Source organism: Amblyomma mixtum, chromosome 1, assembly GCF_055824585.1.
Source record: "Amblyomma mixtum isolate Tamu chromosome 1, ASM5582458v1, whole genome shotgun sequence".
NCBI lineage: Eukaryota > Metazoa > Arthropoda > Arachnida > Ixodida > Ixodidae > Amblyomma > Amblyomma mixtum.
The window spans coordinates 256,243,172-256,261,514 of NC_143012.1; the positions used below are offsets into that span (position 1 = coordinate 256,243,172).

The 18,343-nt window shown below is 49.9% G+C and overlaps 1 protein-coding gene across 1 annotated transcript; it reads left to right on the forward strand.

Moving 5' to 3' along the window:
• The first annotated feature begins 163 nt into the window (after positions 1–163).
• Positions 164–12,459, forward strand: LOC149371532 (uncharacterized). Its single transcript, XM_089565789.1, has 3 exons — positions 164–426; positions 7,643–7,952; positions 8,700–12,459. The coding sequence occupies exons 1-3, from the start codon at positions 376–378 to the stop codon at positions 8,831–8,833; spliced, it is 495 nt and encodes a 164-aa protein (XP_089421915.1). The 5' UTR covers positions 164–375; the 3' UTR covers positions 8,834–12,459.
• Positions 12,460–18,343: the final 5,884 nt, after the last annotated feature.

Below are 18,343 nucleotides of genomic sequence, written 5' to 3' on the forward strand. Positions count from 1 at the left end.
TGCATACTTTTCATGTTACTGTAATGAATCAAATATATTTTTTCTCGCATTTTTTTATAGTGTTGTTCTGGTCTCCTGTGCAGTTGTGCACTTGCCAGCAACGAAATAACACACACGCACTCTGCTGGCGTTTAGTGTTTTGTTTTTCAAAATGTTTCTCACGCTCTTTGTGCCACCTGGAGGCGTGGCCAGCAAACATCGCTCTCGGTCCCCTGCTGCTGGCCCCGCTTTGCACACCTCCTATGGATACTATCGTGCTTCTTGTTGACAGTCGACAGCGCGTATAGTTGCTTTTGTTTTTAAGTGTCGCCGTGTCGACTGAAACCATGAAGATCCGTTTACGCTGCGTGTAGGTACCACCGGGATCTGCTGACCATGGCCAAAAACAGGATGGTTACCAAACACTGCCCCAAATGCGAACAACAGGTCAGCATTTCTGTAGGGTGCAAGGCGAACCCCCCCCTTCGCACTCCCCTCGACAGCCCACTCTTCTTTCTGCCCCAGCAATCTTGTCCAGTTTGGACAACCGCTATCCACTACCTGTTAGAGTTGTAGCTGCTCGCGTCAGGCGCTGTTACAGCAGAGGTCTTCATGTATTTATTTATCTTTTAATGTGTCGGATCAGAATACCAGAATTGGACACCAATTTCATAATTGTCTTCAAAGTTAATTTTTTTCTCGACTTGTTATACTGCAGTAGGGGTGTTCTCCCTTTGCACCTGTGAGTGCGACTGTGCTTATTAAGTGCTCAATGTATTGCTTTCTCGGGTCGTTGGTGCGATTGGTGATTATACTGTTTCGATCATCTGCATGCACCTTCGTATCGTTTTTAAGCACTTAGGCATGCACGAGCGTGTGCATTCGCCATGAATGTGACGTTAGCTGGGAAAGGGTACAAATCGCGGGGGGTGGGGGAGAAGGAATGCGAACAGTTGAAATTAAAGAGATTGCATTAAAGTGAGGTTTTGCACTCGCTGTGCTCGTTCATTTTCTGCAAACAATAATGCGCAGTCATGGTCTTGTTCTGTGATCACTTGACACCAGTTTTCTGTTGTTTTTTTTTAATTACGCTATGTGTCATGCTAGCGGAGGCGTTCGTGTTGGTCTCCACGTATGCGTGATGTTTCGAGGCTAGCGCAACCCTTTTGTCGGAGCAGCTGAGTCATATGCCAGATTAGATTAGATCGAAGCTGCTTGAGCTCATACGCGCGGAACGTGCAGACATACGTTAAACGGCATAATTGTCGCCATGGGGCTGAGAAGAATGGCTTTGAACACGGTTAATAGTCCCGTAACTTTGGAGCCAGTAGTAGCAGAGGGAGTTGAAAGAAAGAGATGAAAGGAAAAGGTGGACATAATAGACGCTCGTCGCAGCCCCCGCGTGCGCCGGAGCGACGAGTCCTTTTGTAGTTGGAGACGAACCGTACTCCTTTTCAAACCCGCAGAGCGGCCCCTCAGAACTTGTCGGCAGCTGAGTGGAAGCATTGCGCGGGCCCGGGTGCTTCGCCGGGCCCGGGCTGAGCTCGGGCCCGTACATAGACGCGCATGCGTCGGCCGGGCTTATACACACACTTGGAATATTCCAGCGACGAACCAGCAATCAAGATGATGCAAGGTCAATGATCTGACGAACAAAACCTATCCAGTGTTTCTTTTCTAGTTTTTTGTCTGCTGGTTGTTTGCTCTTGCGTAGAAAAAATGCAAACAAGACCCATGCGTCTCCTGAACTGTTGCCCATAAGGTATCGGTAGCATGAAAAGTGGTCGCGGGTGAAGGAAAATAAGAGGCTTCATTTCGACTTTAGCGAACCGACTTTACGCAGTGGCTCAACAGTGAAAGGTCGAGATAAACAGGAATGCGCCCGCTTTTTGCGAAATCGCTTGATGAAAAGAACAAGTCTGGTGGCGTTTTCCAGTATTCTAAGAGCAGCAGGGAGTTAGTGATTGCGAAGAACGGCTCTAGCATTCTCGGGAATGCGCGGAATCAGGCTGTCCGGCCAGCTCTGTGAATCAAGGCTTGGGAAAATGGCATTCCAAGGTGTGCTCCTCGCTTTCCTGCCATAAAACTTTCCTTTCCTGGTGGTTCATCGTCCGCCATTTTATTCTAAATGTATCCGTTTTGTAAGCAGCCATTTCATAAAACAGCTTTTGTTCGCAGGGGGTGGTCTCACTTGAACCACGAATTTCTTGGGACTTTTTTTGATTAAAAAAATTGGCTTCAGCATAGTTTTCCTTTGAAAAATATCTCGTTTGAGAAGTGATGGGGGTGACTCCCCCCTTAAATCCGCCCTTGTCTGTTCGTGCCATATAAAATGGCGTTTCTTCCCGTCTCCCTAGCTCTTCGTGATTTTGGTTCCTTTACCTTGTCTGTCAGGTTAGTCTGTATTTTTCGGTCATTAAATATTTTTCTCAGTTAACCTAGCCTAGCGTAATTAATTCAGAGTGGTCCCAGCCTAGCAAACATGAGTTGCGTATACAGGGATATTTTAAAAATAATTTTTATTGAAAAAAAAAAACAGTGCTAGAGGCGTTGGTGCAGCCTGTGCATCTGGACTGTACAGCAAGGCGGGCATTACGTACGTGATAAATCTCAAAAGACTATTATTTAAGCGAAATTAATAAATTAAATTAATCTTTTGGTTTGCTGACTTTGCTCTATAAAGATTGCATCGAGCTGTTGCACTGTAGACTAAATAACTGGCAGTCTACGTACAATTATGAAGTAAAATAAGCTTTGCCAGGCCTATCCCAGGAGAATGGAAGCCATGCGCACGTCAGGAACATGTCTTGGAAGTAATTTTATGTCGTTTTCGCGTTGAGTACACACATTTTAGGCACAGTTGCAAAACAATATAAACCGACATGCGAACTTTGCGAGAAACGGCCACCACGAACCACATCTTACTTTCATGCACAGAACTAGATAAAGCAAGGAAAAAAAATTGGCTACGGTTTAGCCCTGGTTAAACCTGGAGTGACGCGATAGCTGCAGCTGGCCTAGTGGAACTCGCCGAGTCGAATTGTATACGCCGCTGCGTTTCGCTGGGCGTTCCTTCTTTATCTTCGTCCCTTGACGTGGATTCACAGTTACTGCGTAATTTTCTTCATTACGGCCCCTCTTTCTGTTTCTTCTTTCACTCCGACTTCCTCCCTTCCTCTACAAACGGATGCCGGGTGTCCACCGAGATATGCGAGACAGTTACTGCGTAATTTCCTTTCCTCAAATAGAATATTAATTTTCTTCATTACGGCCCCTCCTTCTTTCACTCCCACTTCCTCCCTTCCTGTACGGCGCAGTTTGGGTGTCCATCGAGATGACAGAGAATTACTGCGTCATTATACGCTTAGGCTTCGCTGTAAGCGATGTAATGCTACTGATGATTTACTTGGGTAATCTCTGACGTCATCAAACGGATGCCGGGTGTCCACCGAGATATATGAGACACTGCGCAATTTCCTTTCCTCGAATTCATTTTCTTCATTGCGGCCCCCCTGTCTCTCTTTCTTCTTCCACTCGCACTTCCTCTACAAACGGATGACGGGTGTCCACTGCAGCCACGGCCATACGGCCGAGGCGAAGTGGCTAGAGTAGTGAAGCTATCGCTTCAAAACCACTTCTCCCTATTTTATTATGAACACTCACCGTTGCACTCTAGCTTCTAGAGAAAAAAATGGCTGAGGCTTAACTTGGTTAAGCCTGGAGAATGCGAAGCATCATCGTGTCGCGTAATTTGGAGGCGCACAACCACAGCGACGGCGCGAGGTGGGCCCCCGTTTCTCCACTGTCGTGACGTCATCGTGTCACGTGGTGTGACGTCGTGTCACGTGATTTGGAGGCGCACAACCACAGCGACGGCGCGAGGTGGGCCCCCGTTTCTCCACTGTCGTGACGTCATGTATCACGTGATTTGGAGGCGCATAACCATGGTGAAGGGCTGAAGTGGTAGCTAAAGTAGTATGCTTCGCATAAAAATGCATCTGTTCGTGTTTCCTGTGTTTTTGCGACCCTTAAAACCGAAGCTCGTGAACAATTTTTTTTTAGAGCGCAGCTCTTTAGCGCCCGTTTCTGCGTTTCGTGGCGTCGCCGTCGCTCGCCGTCGCTGTTGTCCGTTGTAACCAGCAGTGGACACCTTAGTCGCAGCTGCGAAACCGAGTGGGAGCTTGGAAAGCAGAGTGCAGGGTAAATTGGTTTTTGAGGAAAGGAAATGGTGCACTATCTGTCTCACACATCTCGGTGGACACCTGAACCAGAGGGAAGGCAGTGAGAACAGTGGACACCTCAATCGTGCTTTAAGCTACGTGGCGGTAGCGACAGACGTGCGCTGCATGCGTTGGCATTGAGAAGCCACAGGCCGTCAGCGTTCGTTGTGTGCATTGGCGTGCGCTGCGTGCGTTGGCATTGACGACGTTGTGCTAGAAACGCGGCGCTGAAGCCGTAGGCCGTCAGCGTTCGTTGTGTTCATTGGCGTTGGCGTTGACAACGATTTACACACCGATCATTTTAAGGAAAGGAAATGCGCATAACTGGCTCCCTAGAACAGTGGACGCATGTATCGCGCTTATAGGTACGTGGGGTGATGAAAGAGAGATGTGGGCTGCAGACATTGACAACGTTGTGCCAGAAACGCGGCGCTGAAGCCATAGGCCATCAGCGTTCATTGTGTTCGTTGGCGTTGGCGTTGACAACGCTTTATACTCCGATCATTTTAAGGAAAGGAAGTGCGCATAACCATCTTTCTCTATGGCATAACTGGCTTCGCGGGTCAGTGGACGCCTGAATCGCGCTTATAGGTACGTGGGGTGGTGAAAGAGAGATGTGGGCTAGCCGTATGCGTTAGCGCTGACAACGGTGAGCGAACTCTCGCGATCAACCATTAGCTGCCACCTGCCAGGGTAGCGGGGACTTTAATGTATATATAAAGACAAACAAGCAGGAATTCCTTACCACAAAGGGGGGTATCTGTTGTTTCAGCCAGCGTCTTCGCTTCGGCGGACGCGGTTGTTGCGACGCGCGTCTCTTCTTTCACTCTTATCTTTTAACTCTATCTGCACGTGGCAGCGGTGGTGGCTCGGCTCGAGCCAGTCGGCAGGCCCGTACACTTTCCTTTTCATCCTTCTCTCAGTCGAAACAACAACAAACACTCATGTGGTAGAACATCCCGTTCGTCTTGCTCGTAACGCCTCCCACGGCTGTGACAACCTCGCAAAATACTTGAATAGACCTCTTCTTTGAGAACCAGGCATTGGTGCAGCAAGTCGAGCATATATTTATCTATTTATCCGACCACAAAGCTTCCTTCATGACTATCAAGAACCGTTATCGGAGTATTTCTTAAAGGAAGAATATGTGTGAAAAAAAAAATTCAGGGAGCACTTTGACTGTCTAAAGTCCGTAGAGGCGAAAGTGTTTTCTGCAACACTTTGACTGCCTCTGTGGCACTGGTGACGTCACGACTGGATGACGTCACGCATAATTATTGACTGATTACTCAGTGATGGTTTGGTTTGGTTTATGGGGTTTAACGTCCCAAAGCGACTCAGGCTATGAGAGACGCCGTAGTGAAGGGCTCCGGAAATTTCGACTACCTGGTTTAGTTTAGCTCTGGTTAAACCGGGTAAACTGCGTTAGGAATGGCAACCTCAGTAATCCGCTGTTTTTCGAGTCTTTGCGCGCGTTCTTCTGGCGATTCTTCGGCGTGTTGCCTTCGCCTCGTAGCATTGCGGCGTTCTTGAGCAGTCAGGTGTTGAGATTCATCGGTGACCGATGACGTGGAACCACTCCGCGAAATAGAACGTTGTCGCCGAGCTGCATCGTTAGCACGACGCTTTGCAAGACCCCGCTGTTCTGGCGTCTCTTGTGCACGTTGTCCCTTTCTCGCTTCTTCCTGTCGCTGCCACTTCTCCTTAGAGGACTGCATAGCAAAGCATTCACGCCAAGGCAAGCGCTCATTTATAGACGGTTAACAGCGCGGGAGCATGGGCGCCGCCATATTTGGTCACGTGACCATTCAGCCACGCTGCCATGGAGTCCACAAAACGCCATTGTCCGTTCGGCTGTACGCCTTGCTCGTCGGTAAATTGGTTTTTGAGGAAAGGAAATGTTTAGTTTGGTTTATGGGGTTTAACGTCCCCAAGCGACTGAGGCTATGAGAGACGCCGTAGTGAAGGGCTCCGGAAATTTAGACCGCTTGGGGTCCTTTAACGTGCACTGACATCGCACAGCACACGGGCCTTTGTAATTTCTTGTCCCTAGAGGAAAGGAAATGTATCTGTCTCGGATATCTCGGTGGACACCTGACCCTCGCTGTAGCGGGAAGGGAGGTAGATGGGAGTGAACGAAGACACCGTATTCACTAGACGCGCCTTTGTTCATTCCAAATCGAGCTGGCATGGCGGAGTGGTTAGCGTGCTCGTCTCGCACTCCGGAGACCCTGGTAGGCCTTCTAGGCACCCTAACCCTGGTTCGATTCCCCAACTCGACCAATTTCCTACTGGGTGTTATTTATTTATGTGGTCTGATTAGAAATTAGGCTAATTACAGCTGGGTTGTTTAAGAGTCACTTGAGGTTCGTACACAAGCTGCGCAGCAGCGTTTCGCACTGCCCGCCAATGCTGCTAACGCCGGCTTGGAAGGCCAGAAGTGGCGGACCTCCTAGTGGAGTCATCTGCCGTAGACAGAGCAAACTGCTCTTCCCGCTGCCGCGCGGCGCGCCGACGGCGCTGCCATCTGGCGGAGCGCGGCTGAAGCAACGGCGTGCCACCTGCTCGGGGCAGCGGCTGTTCAAGGTCATCCGTGCCTACCGACCGGGGCTACACGACGAGGCGAAACCTACAGTAGTATTGCTAACGCAATAAATCTGTTCGAAACCCATGGACAAGAAACCTCAGGGAGCAGCTCTCAGACGCCTTCTGCATTTAAAGAAAGCCAGCACTTGGGCAGATGATGCTCTGGTCTATAGTCCGTGAGATTTACCGCTCATGCTTTCACTGCACCGTTGGTCTTCGCACTGCTTCAGAAAAGCCGAGAGAGGTCATCAGATCGGGAGTCGTCAAGTTACCTTGGAGTTTCACTGTAGTGGCTAGTTTCGCTTCGGGCTCGTTCTAAAATGCGCTGCTCCGGTAAATAAACTGGTAAATTGGGTTTTTGAGGAAAGGAAATGGAGCAGTATCTCTGTCGCATCTCGGCGGACACCTGAACCGCGCTGTGAGAGAAGGGATAAAGGAGGGACTGAGAGAAGAAAGGAAGGAAGTGGTGCCGTAGTGGAGGTCTCCGGAATAATTTCGACCTTCTGGGGATCTTCAACGTGCACTGACATCGCACAGCACACGGGCACCTTTGCGTTTCGCCTCCATCGAAACGCGGCCGCCGCGGTCGGTTTCGAACCCGGGCACTCCTGCTCGGTAGACGAGTGCCTTAACCACTGAGCCACCGCGGCGGGGCCTGTGTCGATTGTGCATCTTCTGGTGGCGCGCATTTAAGCCAATATGGCCACTGCCTGCGGGCTCTGCTTGTACTGTACAAGATGGCTCGTGGTGCACAGCACACGAGTTTCTGCTGTGCAGCACAGATCCCTGGTGACCGTCTGCTCTCATCGGAATTGCTTGTCATCGCCTATATAAATAGGGTGTTGTCTGCTGTGCAGGTCCCCGTGGCGTGCAAGAGCTGCCCGTGCGGCCACGAGTTCTTCGCCAGCCGGCGTTCGCGGGGCGGCGCCTCCGAGCAGAGGCCCCCGCGGCGGCGCACGGAGCGCGTGCGCAAGGAGCGCCAGAGCTACCTGACGGCGCTGGTGCTCGAGCAGCGCGCCGCGGCCAGGGCCAAGCGGGCGCGCCGGAACAGCCGCCGGGGACGGCCGCCCCGGTCGCCCCCCGCGCACCACGACTCGGCCAGCGACGAGGCCCGCAAGCTTAACCGGCCGCGGTGCGGGCCCGCCAAGCCGGCCAAGCCCGTCGTCGGTGAGGGACCTTCCCTCGCTCCGACGCAGTGAATCGGCAGTGGCAGACTGCTTGGCTATTCGGAGAGCACAGACATTCATGTTGCCTAACATAACAGTGGGCGCTTCGGCTGAGGCAATGCATAGCAGGCGCTTTGCACACACTGTCGTCCACAAAAGTCAAACAGCATGCATGTGCTCGTGAACAGAGCTGTTCCCAATAGCAACGAACATTAGAGTAGTGCTATTAAAATGTTATGTAAGTCACAGTAACATTCTTTGTCGCATTGAAACATTACATGAATGTTAAAAATTAACTAATAACATTATATGTTATATCGAAAAAAACATTACTTTAGCATTAAAAGTAAACATTTTCAAATGCTGACTTTTAAATGTTATTATAATGTTGTAGATAAGAATAATGTAGCATGTTGCATCGTACTGCCACCTGGGATGCAGTTCTCCCTCGCAGCCTAGTATTGCAGAATTTTATTTCTTTCACACAGGGATCTCCTGTGACCTTATTCAGCCAATTGTGCCTTGGCTTCTCTGCTTGGGAGTTTGTATAATTTGGCCTCATGGTTGTCAAAAACGAATTAAGGATTTCACGAAGTCCCCTTGGGATCACTAGAAGTGCCTTGGCTTGTACTGCACTGTGGAAGATATATTAAATGAACATCTCCTTTAGCCACTGCTGCTTTATATCATGGCATTTTTGCGTGCTTTGTTCAATGTTGTTTCTGCATGGCTGCCTCTTTGTCTGCAGAGCCAGAGATGCCAGACGAAGAGGAAGAGGACATGTTTGCTGGCTGCACCAAGGAACGGCTGGAACTGTACGCCACTATCCTGGCCGACATCAACCGCAAACTCTGCTCCCAGTTATTTCAGCAACAGCTCTGATGAAGGCCATATGAGATATGGGACATTGCTGCACAGCCTTGCTTGACAGCTTGGCACCATTGGGTTGCTTTCGTGCTGTTAATTTGCTCGCAGGTGCAATGAGGCTCATAGGTTTTGATGTTTCATGTTGCAAAACTCCCTTGAGATGGTGTTACAAAAAAGGAAGACTTATTTGTTGGGAGATATGTGAGCACGCCTTGTTAATACTTGTAAATAATCACCAGATATCTTAATCGGAAGTTTTTGGGAACACCATCTGGCGGAGGGCGAACAAGGGACCTGTACGAGCCCACAATGTCGCCGTTTATTGCTTTGTTTTTATATCTTTGCAAGCGTTTGTTTATTATTTCCGCAATCACCAGATATCTTGTGTCTGTGTTTTGCTAGTTTTTATTCTGCATTTGTTGCACTTTAAAGGTGCCTTTTATGAATATGTGTAATTTGGCTTGACTGACATTTGCTTATTGTTTCTTGCTACCCTGTAACCCAGTCACTAGTCATGGTTATTGACAGTGTTTTGTCTGGCTGCTGCTACTGTGGCCTTTCTTTGAGGAGATTTCAGGATGTATGAATGGATTTTGTAGGCATGGGATTTTTTCATAACTGTCTGGGATTGTCTAACTTATGGCTATGTCTCAGATATGAATTTTTCAGCCAGAAGTATCAAAGGCCTACCTGGAAAACTTGCACTGGCTATTCATAAAAGGAAGTGGGCCGTGCAGGAGATGAAAACAGCAGTGCAAACTTCTAGTGTTCAAGGTTCACCCAAAGTGCGGAGAAGAGTGTGTGAAGAGTGTAGCAAGTGTTGTCCATGGCAAGTGCCTGCTTTCTGCTGTACAAAGGGTCTGGGCCATGACATGCTGTTTTGTTGTGCCGACATATTGGGACCAATTGTGTTGGAAGGCAGTCTTGCTAGCTACAGGACATCTGTGGTCGAGTAGGGGGTTGATGAAATGGGAATTGCTAGCCACGTAGACTTGCTGGCTGTGCCCACTGTTCAGATGTGTGTTCTCATACCCAGGGCGGAGTTGCAAGCCTGTTGCGAGACGCATGCCGTGCAATAGGGGTCTATTCCTTTCTGCTGGTTCACTGCAGCAACGCTGCATATGTCTGATGGTGCCATGGCTACTGCCACACTTTCATTGTCTGTGCATTTTAGGGTTGCCGTATGGCATTATTGTGGGCCAAGGTGATGTACTATACTTCTGCAGGAATTGAAATTTTACTTTGAGTTGAAATTTAGAAACGTAAGCTTAAAGCAATGGCTTTTTGCTTTCAAAGTCTAGGCGATGGCATGGAGAAGCCCTTGCCCGAAGGTGAATCTACGGAAACAATGCATTGCTTGTTCTTCATGCTTTAAAAACTGGTGCTTGATATCCTTAGCTGCTTATGTGCCATAAAACCTAACACAACCCATAATCATTGAACGATCATGGTCAGCAGAGTCACAGCCTCATCAGTTTCGGTCCTCGTTACCTTTTCTTTCACTCGCCACCTTTTGTGAGTGCTCCACACAATCAGTGAGGTGAAGAGAGAGCACACCATCACCCATTGCGGGAAATAGGTGAACAAATTTATGATTCCAATTCTCTGGTGAGCATTCACCAAGGACCCTGTATTCGCCAGCCATTCCAGCAGCTGGTGCGGTGACACAAGTCAGCACTCCCCATACATGGCGCCACATTGCGGCACCTAAGTGAACAAAGGGGTCTGAAATGGCCCTGTGAAATGGCCCTGCGCTGCGGAGTGAGCGGTGTGAATGGCAGTGCAATAGAGAAGGTGTTGGCATGGTTTCCCCGCCAAAAAAATAGGTTTCCTTGAGGCATATGGATTGTGGGATCCGAGGCACTGAAAGGCTGACTCCGGGTTTTTTTTTTTAATATTATGAGTTGATAATCTCATCACATTCCTAAGACTTCCCTTGCTCTGGTACAAAAAAAAAGTTTTTCAAAATATCAAGTAGAAGTATTTAAAAAGAGCAAAAACTAAGAATTCTAGACTGGGCTGCCCGTTGTGCTGTGGGATGTCAGCGCTTGTTAAAGATCCTTAGATGGTCGAAATTATACCCGATACCTCTACTATGTCTCCACTACACGCCTCTTTCTTCCTTTCTTCTTTCACTCCTTTCTTTATCCCTTTCTTTACGGCACCGTTCGGGTGTCCACCGAGATTTGTGAGGCAGTTAATGCGTCATTTCCTCAAAACCAATTTTCAATTTCGACCAAACGATGATATCCCTAGAGTCCTATGACTTCAGGGTGCTGTTAGAAAACCTATCGTGTGCACGCTGATTGGTCAAACTGGCGACTGTAAGTAAGGTCTTGAGTCATATTTGTCTGAAATGACCAAAAACCAGCTCAACATCTTGTCCTTCAGCAAAACGCAGAGCGAATATCGATGGCCGTGCGTGCAGTGACGTCACACACGCAAGGTTGCTGATAGAAACTCGTTCCCGCAGCAACGAAAACAGCTCCCTGCTGCGGAATTTGACAAAAAATACCTGAAAACTGCGGAGATCATATCGTGAACGTTTCAGTAAAATCGGAGGAAGTAGAAAAAACTCCGGGGTTTGCCTTAAAGGGACTCTGAAGGGATCTCTAATAAAGTTGCGATGTGCGTGATGTGTTAAAGGACTCCGCTTCGCGAATAACCTCCAGCAAGAACTTTTTAATGGCTTTCTGGATGCTGAATTATATGTAGTCAAAATTCGAATTTCAGCGTCTTCACGCCTTTCCCTCTTCTCTCGTCACTTTTTGCACGCTGAAAAGCCCGCACTCCTCCGCCAGGGTCAGATCTTCCTGACACGTCGGAACTACGCGACGTACTGGCCGCGGCCATGGTACCTGCCTGACGTCTGAAAGAATCTAAACAATAGCCATCTCTGAATTTTTATACGCAGGAGTGTGCGACGGAGGAAAGTACGAGCAAGAAGAAGTCCCCGGAAAAGTTTCTTTTAGGGGGATTTAACGTCCCGAAGCTACTCGGTCAATGAGGGACACCATAGTGAAGGGTTCCGGAAATTTCGACCACCTGTGGTCCTTTAACATCGCACAATACACGGGCCTCTAGAATTTCGCCTCCATCGAAATTCGACCGCCGTGGCCGGGATCGGACCTGCGTCTTTCGAGTCAGCTGCCGAGCGCCATAACCATTGATAGGCACTGCGGCACCTAAGTCGCCGGAAAAGGCTCGCCAACTTTCGCGCGTGATTATGGGTTCTCTGCTGCGTGTAGAAGTGTATTAATTGGCTGAGGTGTTCATGACAACACAATGCAGTGATTGAATGAATTGATGTGCTCTCCTCGGTAGGTGTTTCATGGCCCCTTTAATGGCCTCGCCGCTTGCATGGCACATATGACGCTCCCCTCGCGGCGAGCAGTTTTATTTTTTTTACTCTGGTGAAAACAGTGAAAAAAAAAGACAACACAATAAAAATTGACAGCACACTCGCTTCTCTCTGTCGTCTTTTTGTCGCGCTCTTCCCACCAGAATGCCAATCAAGCACCAACTCGCGATTTTATTGATCCCGTTGCATTCTCCGTGTGCGATCGAGGCATTTGGCGACAGGTGCACTGCGTTGGCCTGCTCGAACAGTAAAAAAAATAAAGCGATACTTGCTACCTGCAGCCCTCACTTGTGTGTTTTGCTCTCAGCGGCTGGAAACCTCCGCCACCTGCTGCCAAGGTTGGTGTTGTTGCTCGGTGGCTGAGGCAGTTTTTCGCGTGTACTCCGCCCCTTGTTGTCTGGTGAAAAACTGTTTGTGACTTCGCGCTTACGATGCAATAAACGCGTACGCGGTAACACGGCAGAAACGCGTGGGGCAGAGACAGGGCAGGCAGGACTGTTGGCAATCATGTGCTGCTCAAAGCGGCCTGCAACTGCAGCTAAAAATATGTGCTGTCTCCAGTCTGTGGGAAAAGTGGTGTGAGTAAGCCATCGCTGCGCCTGGGGAAGGGGCATCGACGTCTACTGAGCGCTATGAGAAACGCCGTAGTGAAGGGCTCCGGAAATTTCGACCACCTGGGGTTCTTTAATGCGTACTGACATCGCACAGTACACGGGCCTCTAGAATTTCGCCTCCATCGAAATTCAGCCGCCGCGGCCGGGATCGAACCCGCGTCTTCCGGGTCAGCAGCCGAGCACCATAACCACTGAGCCACCGCGGCGGCTGCTACAGAATAGTAAATATGTTGTTGAAAGCATTATATTATTGACGCAATGCGTCAGTAACGTAAAGCGCTAATTTCGTTAGCGTCGGGTAAACATTCGTCATAGTGTGGATTAAAGCGTTAGTGCTCTAAAAGCGAGTAAAGGTAGGCATTGTTTCTGACTTGTGGCATCGTTTTTACAGCGCGAGCGGTTTTTCGGACATTTTAGCACCGGAGCAGGCGTCGCCCCACCCGGTTTAGTTTGCTTAGTGCGAGAAGGCATTGGAAGTTCTTGACCGACAAAGCGCACTTAAACACATGGACGGGTGAAGACTAAAGACAAGCGCTTGTCACAGCCCTGATGAGGAGCGATGGCGCCTGAAGCAACGTTGCCGAAAAGCCGTCCTGTCTTGAACCCTCCATGATGCAGACCCTTTGCCTAGAGGGCTGTCTCGGGAGCTCGGGTTTTCATCAACAAGGCGAGAGCCGGCTACGCCGTGACTGATGACATTGCCGCGTTATGGAAGTGGAGACGGCAACGCAACGAACCCGCCAAACCGCAATTACCGCCACCAGTGTGTGGCTGTGAGGTGACTCCAAATTTGCGGCACCTCGTGTGGGAGTGCGAGGGGCTTCGGACAACGCGGGACAAGCATCGCCCCACAACAGCGACGTCTTATGAGAACTGGATTCGGCCGCAATCTGCGGCGAAAGGTACGCTTGACTCACCGTGGAGTTTCGCTTGTGAGGCTTCCATGGTGAGTCACACCTAGCCCCGCCCTACCTTCCTTAACCCCGTTAAGCCCCGAGCCAACCTTTTTTCTTGTTTCAATAAATTCATTTCCCTCGCTCTGTCGTTTTCGCCCGTTAGTGTGTTTATTGACGCTTCATGTCGACCATATACCAACTAGCACATACCCATATCTTACTGATGTTCTTGACCTAGGTCGCACTTAAATGGCAGCTCGCACTACTGGTTTAACTTTGTTTGAGCTTTGCTTAACTACTTGTTCGTTCTCCTGAGAACAGCATCACTAAAGACTGCGCATGCGTCATTTTTGTGTGGTGTAGGCATGCTACGCAAATATGCCATTTCATCCGGTACTTCTTTGCGCGCTGAATTATATAGCATGCGGTAACCCAGGAATTAAAAAGGGTCAGGGTGTAATTGTTGCTGAAGTAGCAGTCGTTGTCGCTTGGCGGACACGGTTGCTTAGCACCGTAGTGTTCGTGTATATGCTCCCTATATACTGCATACTATATATTATATATAATACATATAGTGTATACACGGACAAAAATATAATAGCACTGCAACACGCGTCGACACCTCTGGTTTAGCGTGCGTAGCACGAGATAGCGTACTCTCTATTGACTTTTTCAAATATGGCAACATCTGGTACCAAGACAACTCTAGATGAACAGGCCAACCTATTTGGCGGGTATTTGCTGAAATTTCCGGTTGCGCCAATTGGACACGCACTTTCTGAAAACGTAACGCCATAGCAGAAAAATAAAAACCTCCCTCAGCAGCAGGCATGGATGAAGATTATAACGATCTTATTGCACTACTGGAGTTAGAGAAATACTGCCGGTTAAAAAAGGCACCAGGGCAAAATAACATACGCTATACAACGCTTGCACATCTCACCGAGACTACCGTAGATGATTTGCTGAAATTCTTTAATAAAATTCGGGAAACTGGCAAAGACCTTGGGCGCGGAAAAAAGCCTTCGTATAGTGGCCTTTTTAAAACACAGTAAACCACCAACGAGCCTTAGAAGCTACAGGCCCAAAACCATTCCCAGCTGTCTTGCGAAATCATTTGAAAGCGCTGTAAATATCGGAATGTCTGCCGCTTTTTGGCTAAGTCGCACGCACTGAGACCGCCCACTAAAAAGGAAGAATCCTCATCACCGTCATCATTCAATAGCCGCTTCATGCAGCTGCGCTACATTCGTGTACGTCATGAAGGAAGGAAAACTCGGAGGCGGTCCTCAATGTCCGAGCTGCACGCCAAAAGTGTGCCGGAGGTCACGTGCGTTCGCAAGGACTACAACGTGCACCAGGGAGGAAGGAAAAAATTCAGAAGAGGCCGTTACGCCACATTTTTTGAAGCCAGACGTGAATTCTACCCGCTGCTCTATCCGCCTCCCTACTTGGCCGCCGTTTCAGTGCGTTTGCGCATGCGCAGAAGACGACGACGCTGTACCAAACGATTCTAATAACTGAACCGTCGGCCAAAGAGTCCCAAACGCACTGAAACGGACTCATGGGACTCTTTGGCCGACGGTTCAGTTATTAGAATCGTTGGGTACAGCGTCGTCGTCTTCTGCGCATGCGCAAACGCACTGAAACGGACTCATGGGACTCTTTGGCCGACGGTTCAGTTATTAGAATCGTTGGGTACAGCGTCGTCGTCTTCTGCGCATGCGCAAACGCACTGAAACGGACTCATGGGACTCTTTGGCCGACGGTTCAGTTATTAGAATCGTTGGGTACAGCGTCGTCGTCTTCTGCGCATGCGCAAACGCACTGAAACGGACTCATGGGACTCTTTGGCCGACGGTTCAGTTATTAGAATCGTTGGGTACAGCGTCGTCGTCTTCTGCGCATGCGCAAACGCACTGAAACGGACTCATGGGACTCTTTGGCCGACGGTTCAGTTATTAGAATCGTTGGGTACAGCGTCGTCGTCTTCTGCGCATGCGCAAACGCACTGAAACGGACTCATGGGACTCTTTGGCCGACGGTTCAGTTATTAGAATCGTTGGGTACAGCGTCGTCGTCTTCTGCGCATGCGCAAACGCACTGAAACGGCGGCCAAGTAGGGAGGCGGATAGAGCAGCGGGTAGAATTCACGTCTGGCTTCAAAAAATGTGGCGTAACGGCCTCTTCTGAATTTTTTCCTTCCTCCCTGGTGCACGTTGTTACGACGCCGCAGGCGGTAAGTTTAAAGGCGATGCGTAATATATGTCGTCCGTGCTTCGAGCCGCAGTGTGGAGTGCGAGCACCACCGGGAGACCCGGGCCGAAACATCCTTCGTGCATTGACCGTTCCATCCCCGACTGGTTTTCTGCCTTTGCCTGCTGCACCCCGTACCCGCGCGCCATGGCGAAGCAGAGCCGAGCCTATACTTTGCCGAGCCTATACATTCGGAGCAGCCACGCTCCGAAACGCAGCTTCTTTCATCGCTACCAACGCCGTGGCCCCCAGGCCTGGCCCGGGTCCCCGTGTCGTCCCCGCACGGTGTACCGACCCCTTTCAAATGGCTTCGTAACTCCTGGTCCCAGCTCACATTACCAAACCTTCATTACCCCATGGCACCTCCGGTATTGGATACAGGCCTCATACAGGCCTCATACAGGCCTCATACAGGCCTCATACAGGCTCAACCTCCCCAACTATACCTGCGATGATGGCCCAGCCACTTAGTTCTCAGCAGTACTCTTGAAGACTCCCTCAGGCTCACGCGACAGCTCGCACCCTCGACTTGTTTGGCGTAGCAGGCGACTACGTCCGACCCACCTGTCCCAAAAGTGTCCCCCTGTTTTCCTTATCTGGGGCCCACAGAGAACAAAGGGGAAAATGTCCACATCTTGTCTACATCCGCTTGGCGCAGAGCACCGAAGGAACAACGTCAACTTGCCTGAAGGTACATGCCGGTGACAGCTTATCAGGCTGCTGCCGCGTAGTTCGAATAGCGTCTACAGCAGAAGGCTGCTGTAGACTACCCTCAGCATATCGCTGAGTTCAAACGCGTTATGACGAAACAAGAGGTTTGGACGAACTCCTGTGGTGGAGTGAAACGCAAGGCATGGTGGGTCAGCGCAGTGCAGGCGGCCCTCACAGAGCGCAGAACAGCGAACAGACTGCATTGGAAGTTCGTTAAGCCGTTTCCAGCGGCGAATGCCATCAAGCCTGGAACGACTATTCCAGTTCAAGCGAAACATGCAGGCCGTCGTGCAACGTAAAACAGGGGAGCTTTTAGCGCTGGTTGAGCGGCCCGAGGATTCTGCAAGATCCAATGTGATCCTGGACCTAGCAACACAACCCGCAGCTAAAGACCCCGACACCTAACTCCCTTCCCATTCTGCGGAATAACGTCTTATAGCCACTGCTAGTTACGGTCCATCACAACTGCGAACCGCGAAGGTGGCCGTGAATTCTGGACTTACGTATCTATCTTAGGCAGGCAGGCTTTTTTGCCTAAGATCCGTAAAGAAGAAAACTTGGACGATGCTTGAACTGCCATTAACACATACGCTGTGCCTTGGGTCACCGGTTTTTCACGCCGTGTATTCCTGCTATGCGGCACGAATACTGAGAGGCGCTATGAAGCCATGGGACAGCTAAGATTTTTCACAGCCCACGAAAAATACTTCTTTGGGAGGTTATCTCTTGACCAATGCGCTGATGTTCAGTGCCGTGGTGGGCAGCTTTCAAATGCACTCAATTTATTTTAATTAATTTCGTTGCCACCTCTCACCGTGGCATGTGAGCCAACTGCTTTGTCGTGACACGAACGGACGCCGGCTTTTCTCATGACCAGGACCTCTTATGCTATCCCATTAATAGAGGACACCCTGTCAAAGATTCGACCGAGCGCATTACGGCTGACATTCAAAATGTCTACAGCCCACCAACCACAGAGTCCCAGGAAAGTGACCTTAACGTCCGGTCAAAGTCACAGCTACAATCCATTTGCAACCACTGCAACTGGCAGGTGTGGCGCCCTGCGCCGACCGTGTAATTGCGCGCAATGGCTCTCACACAGCTATAAAGGGCTCGATAACATTCCTGCGGCCTTGTCAAATGCTTCGGGGACTGTGCACGAGACCTCCTCGCAACTATATAGACGAGCATAGTGGCTGGTGACTACTGGTGCTCTGGACTCGTCTGGTGCTCTGGACTCGTATGCCTCGTTCAGAAAAGGGCGGGAGAGCCCGGGCTGCTTCGAAGCCACCGGCCAATAACCGCAACAAGTATTTTCTACTCCCTCTTCGCCCAGGTGGTGAAGGCACAGGTGAGTGCTTAAGCCAAGCACAACGGCATCCTCATAGAGCTGCAAAATGGCTTTCTCCCATGGCGGCGACTCGCGTACAGCTTCTTTGTGCTCATTCAGACTACTGCGGTTGCCCGGAAGAAAGCTCATGGCCTGCTTTATCGATGCAGCAAAAGCCTTTGACAGCGTGCTGCATAACCTGTGGCTACGCCACCTGAGAGCGACCGAAATGCCATTGACATGGGTTGACCTTCTGAACACTGACAACACCGTCGAGAAGAGTTTGACCGCAGAAGCGTGGTCTATACCTATGTGGCAAAACGTGGGCTATCAAGTTCGGACCCCTATGGTTCCGAT

Coding starts and splice junctions, on each gene's coding strand:
- LOC149371532 (XM_089565789.1), top strand. CDS start 376: ATGGCCAAAAACAGGATGGTTACCAAACACTGCCCCAAATGCGAACAA. Junction 427..7,642: donor GCCCCAAATGCGAACAACAG/GTCAGCATTTCT, acceptor TCTGCTGTGCAG/GTCCCCGTGGCGTGCAAGAG. Junction 7,953..8,699: donor GCCGGCCAAGCCCGTCGTCG/GTGAGGGACCTT, acceptor CTTTGTCTGCAG/AGCCAGAGATGCCAGACGAA.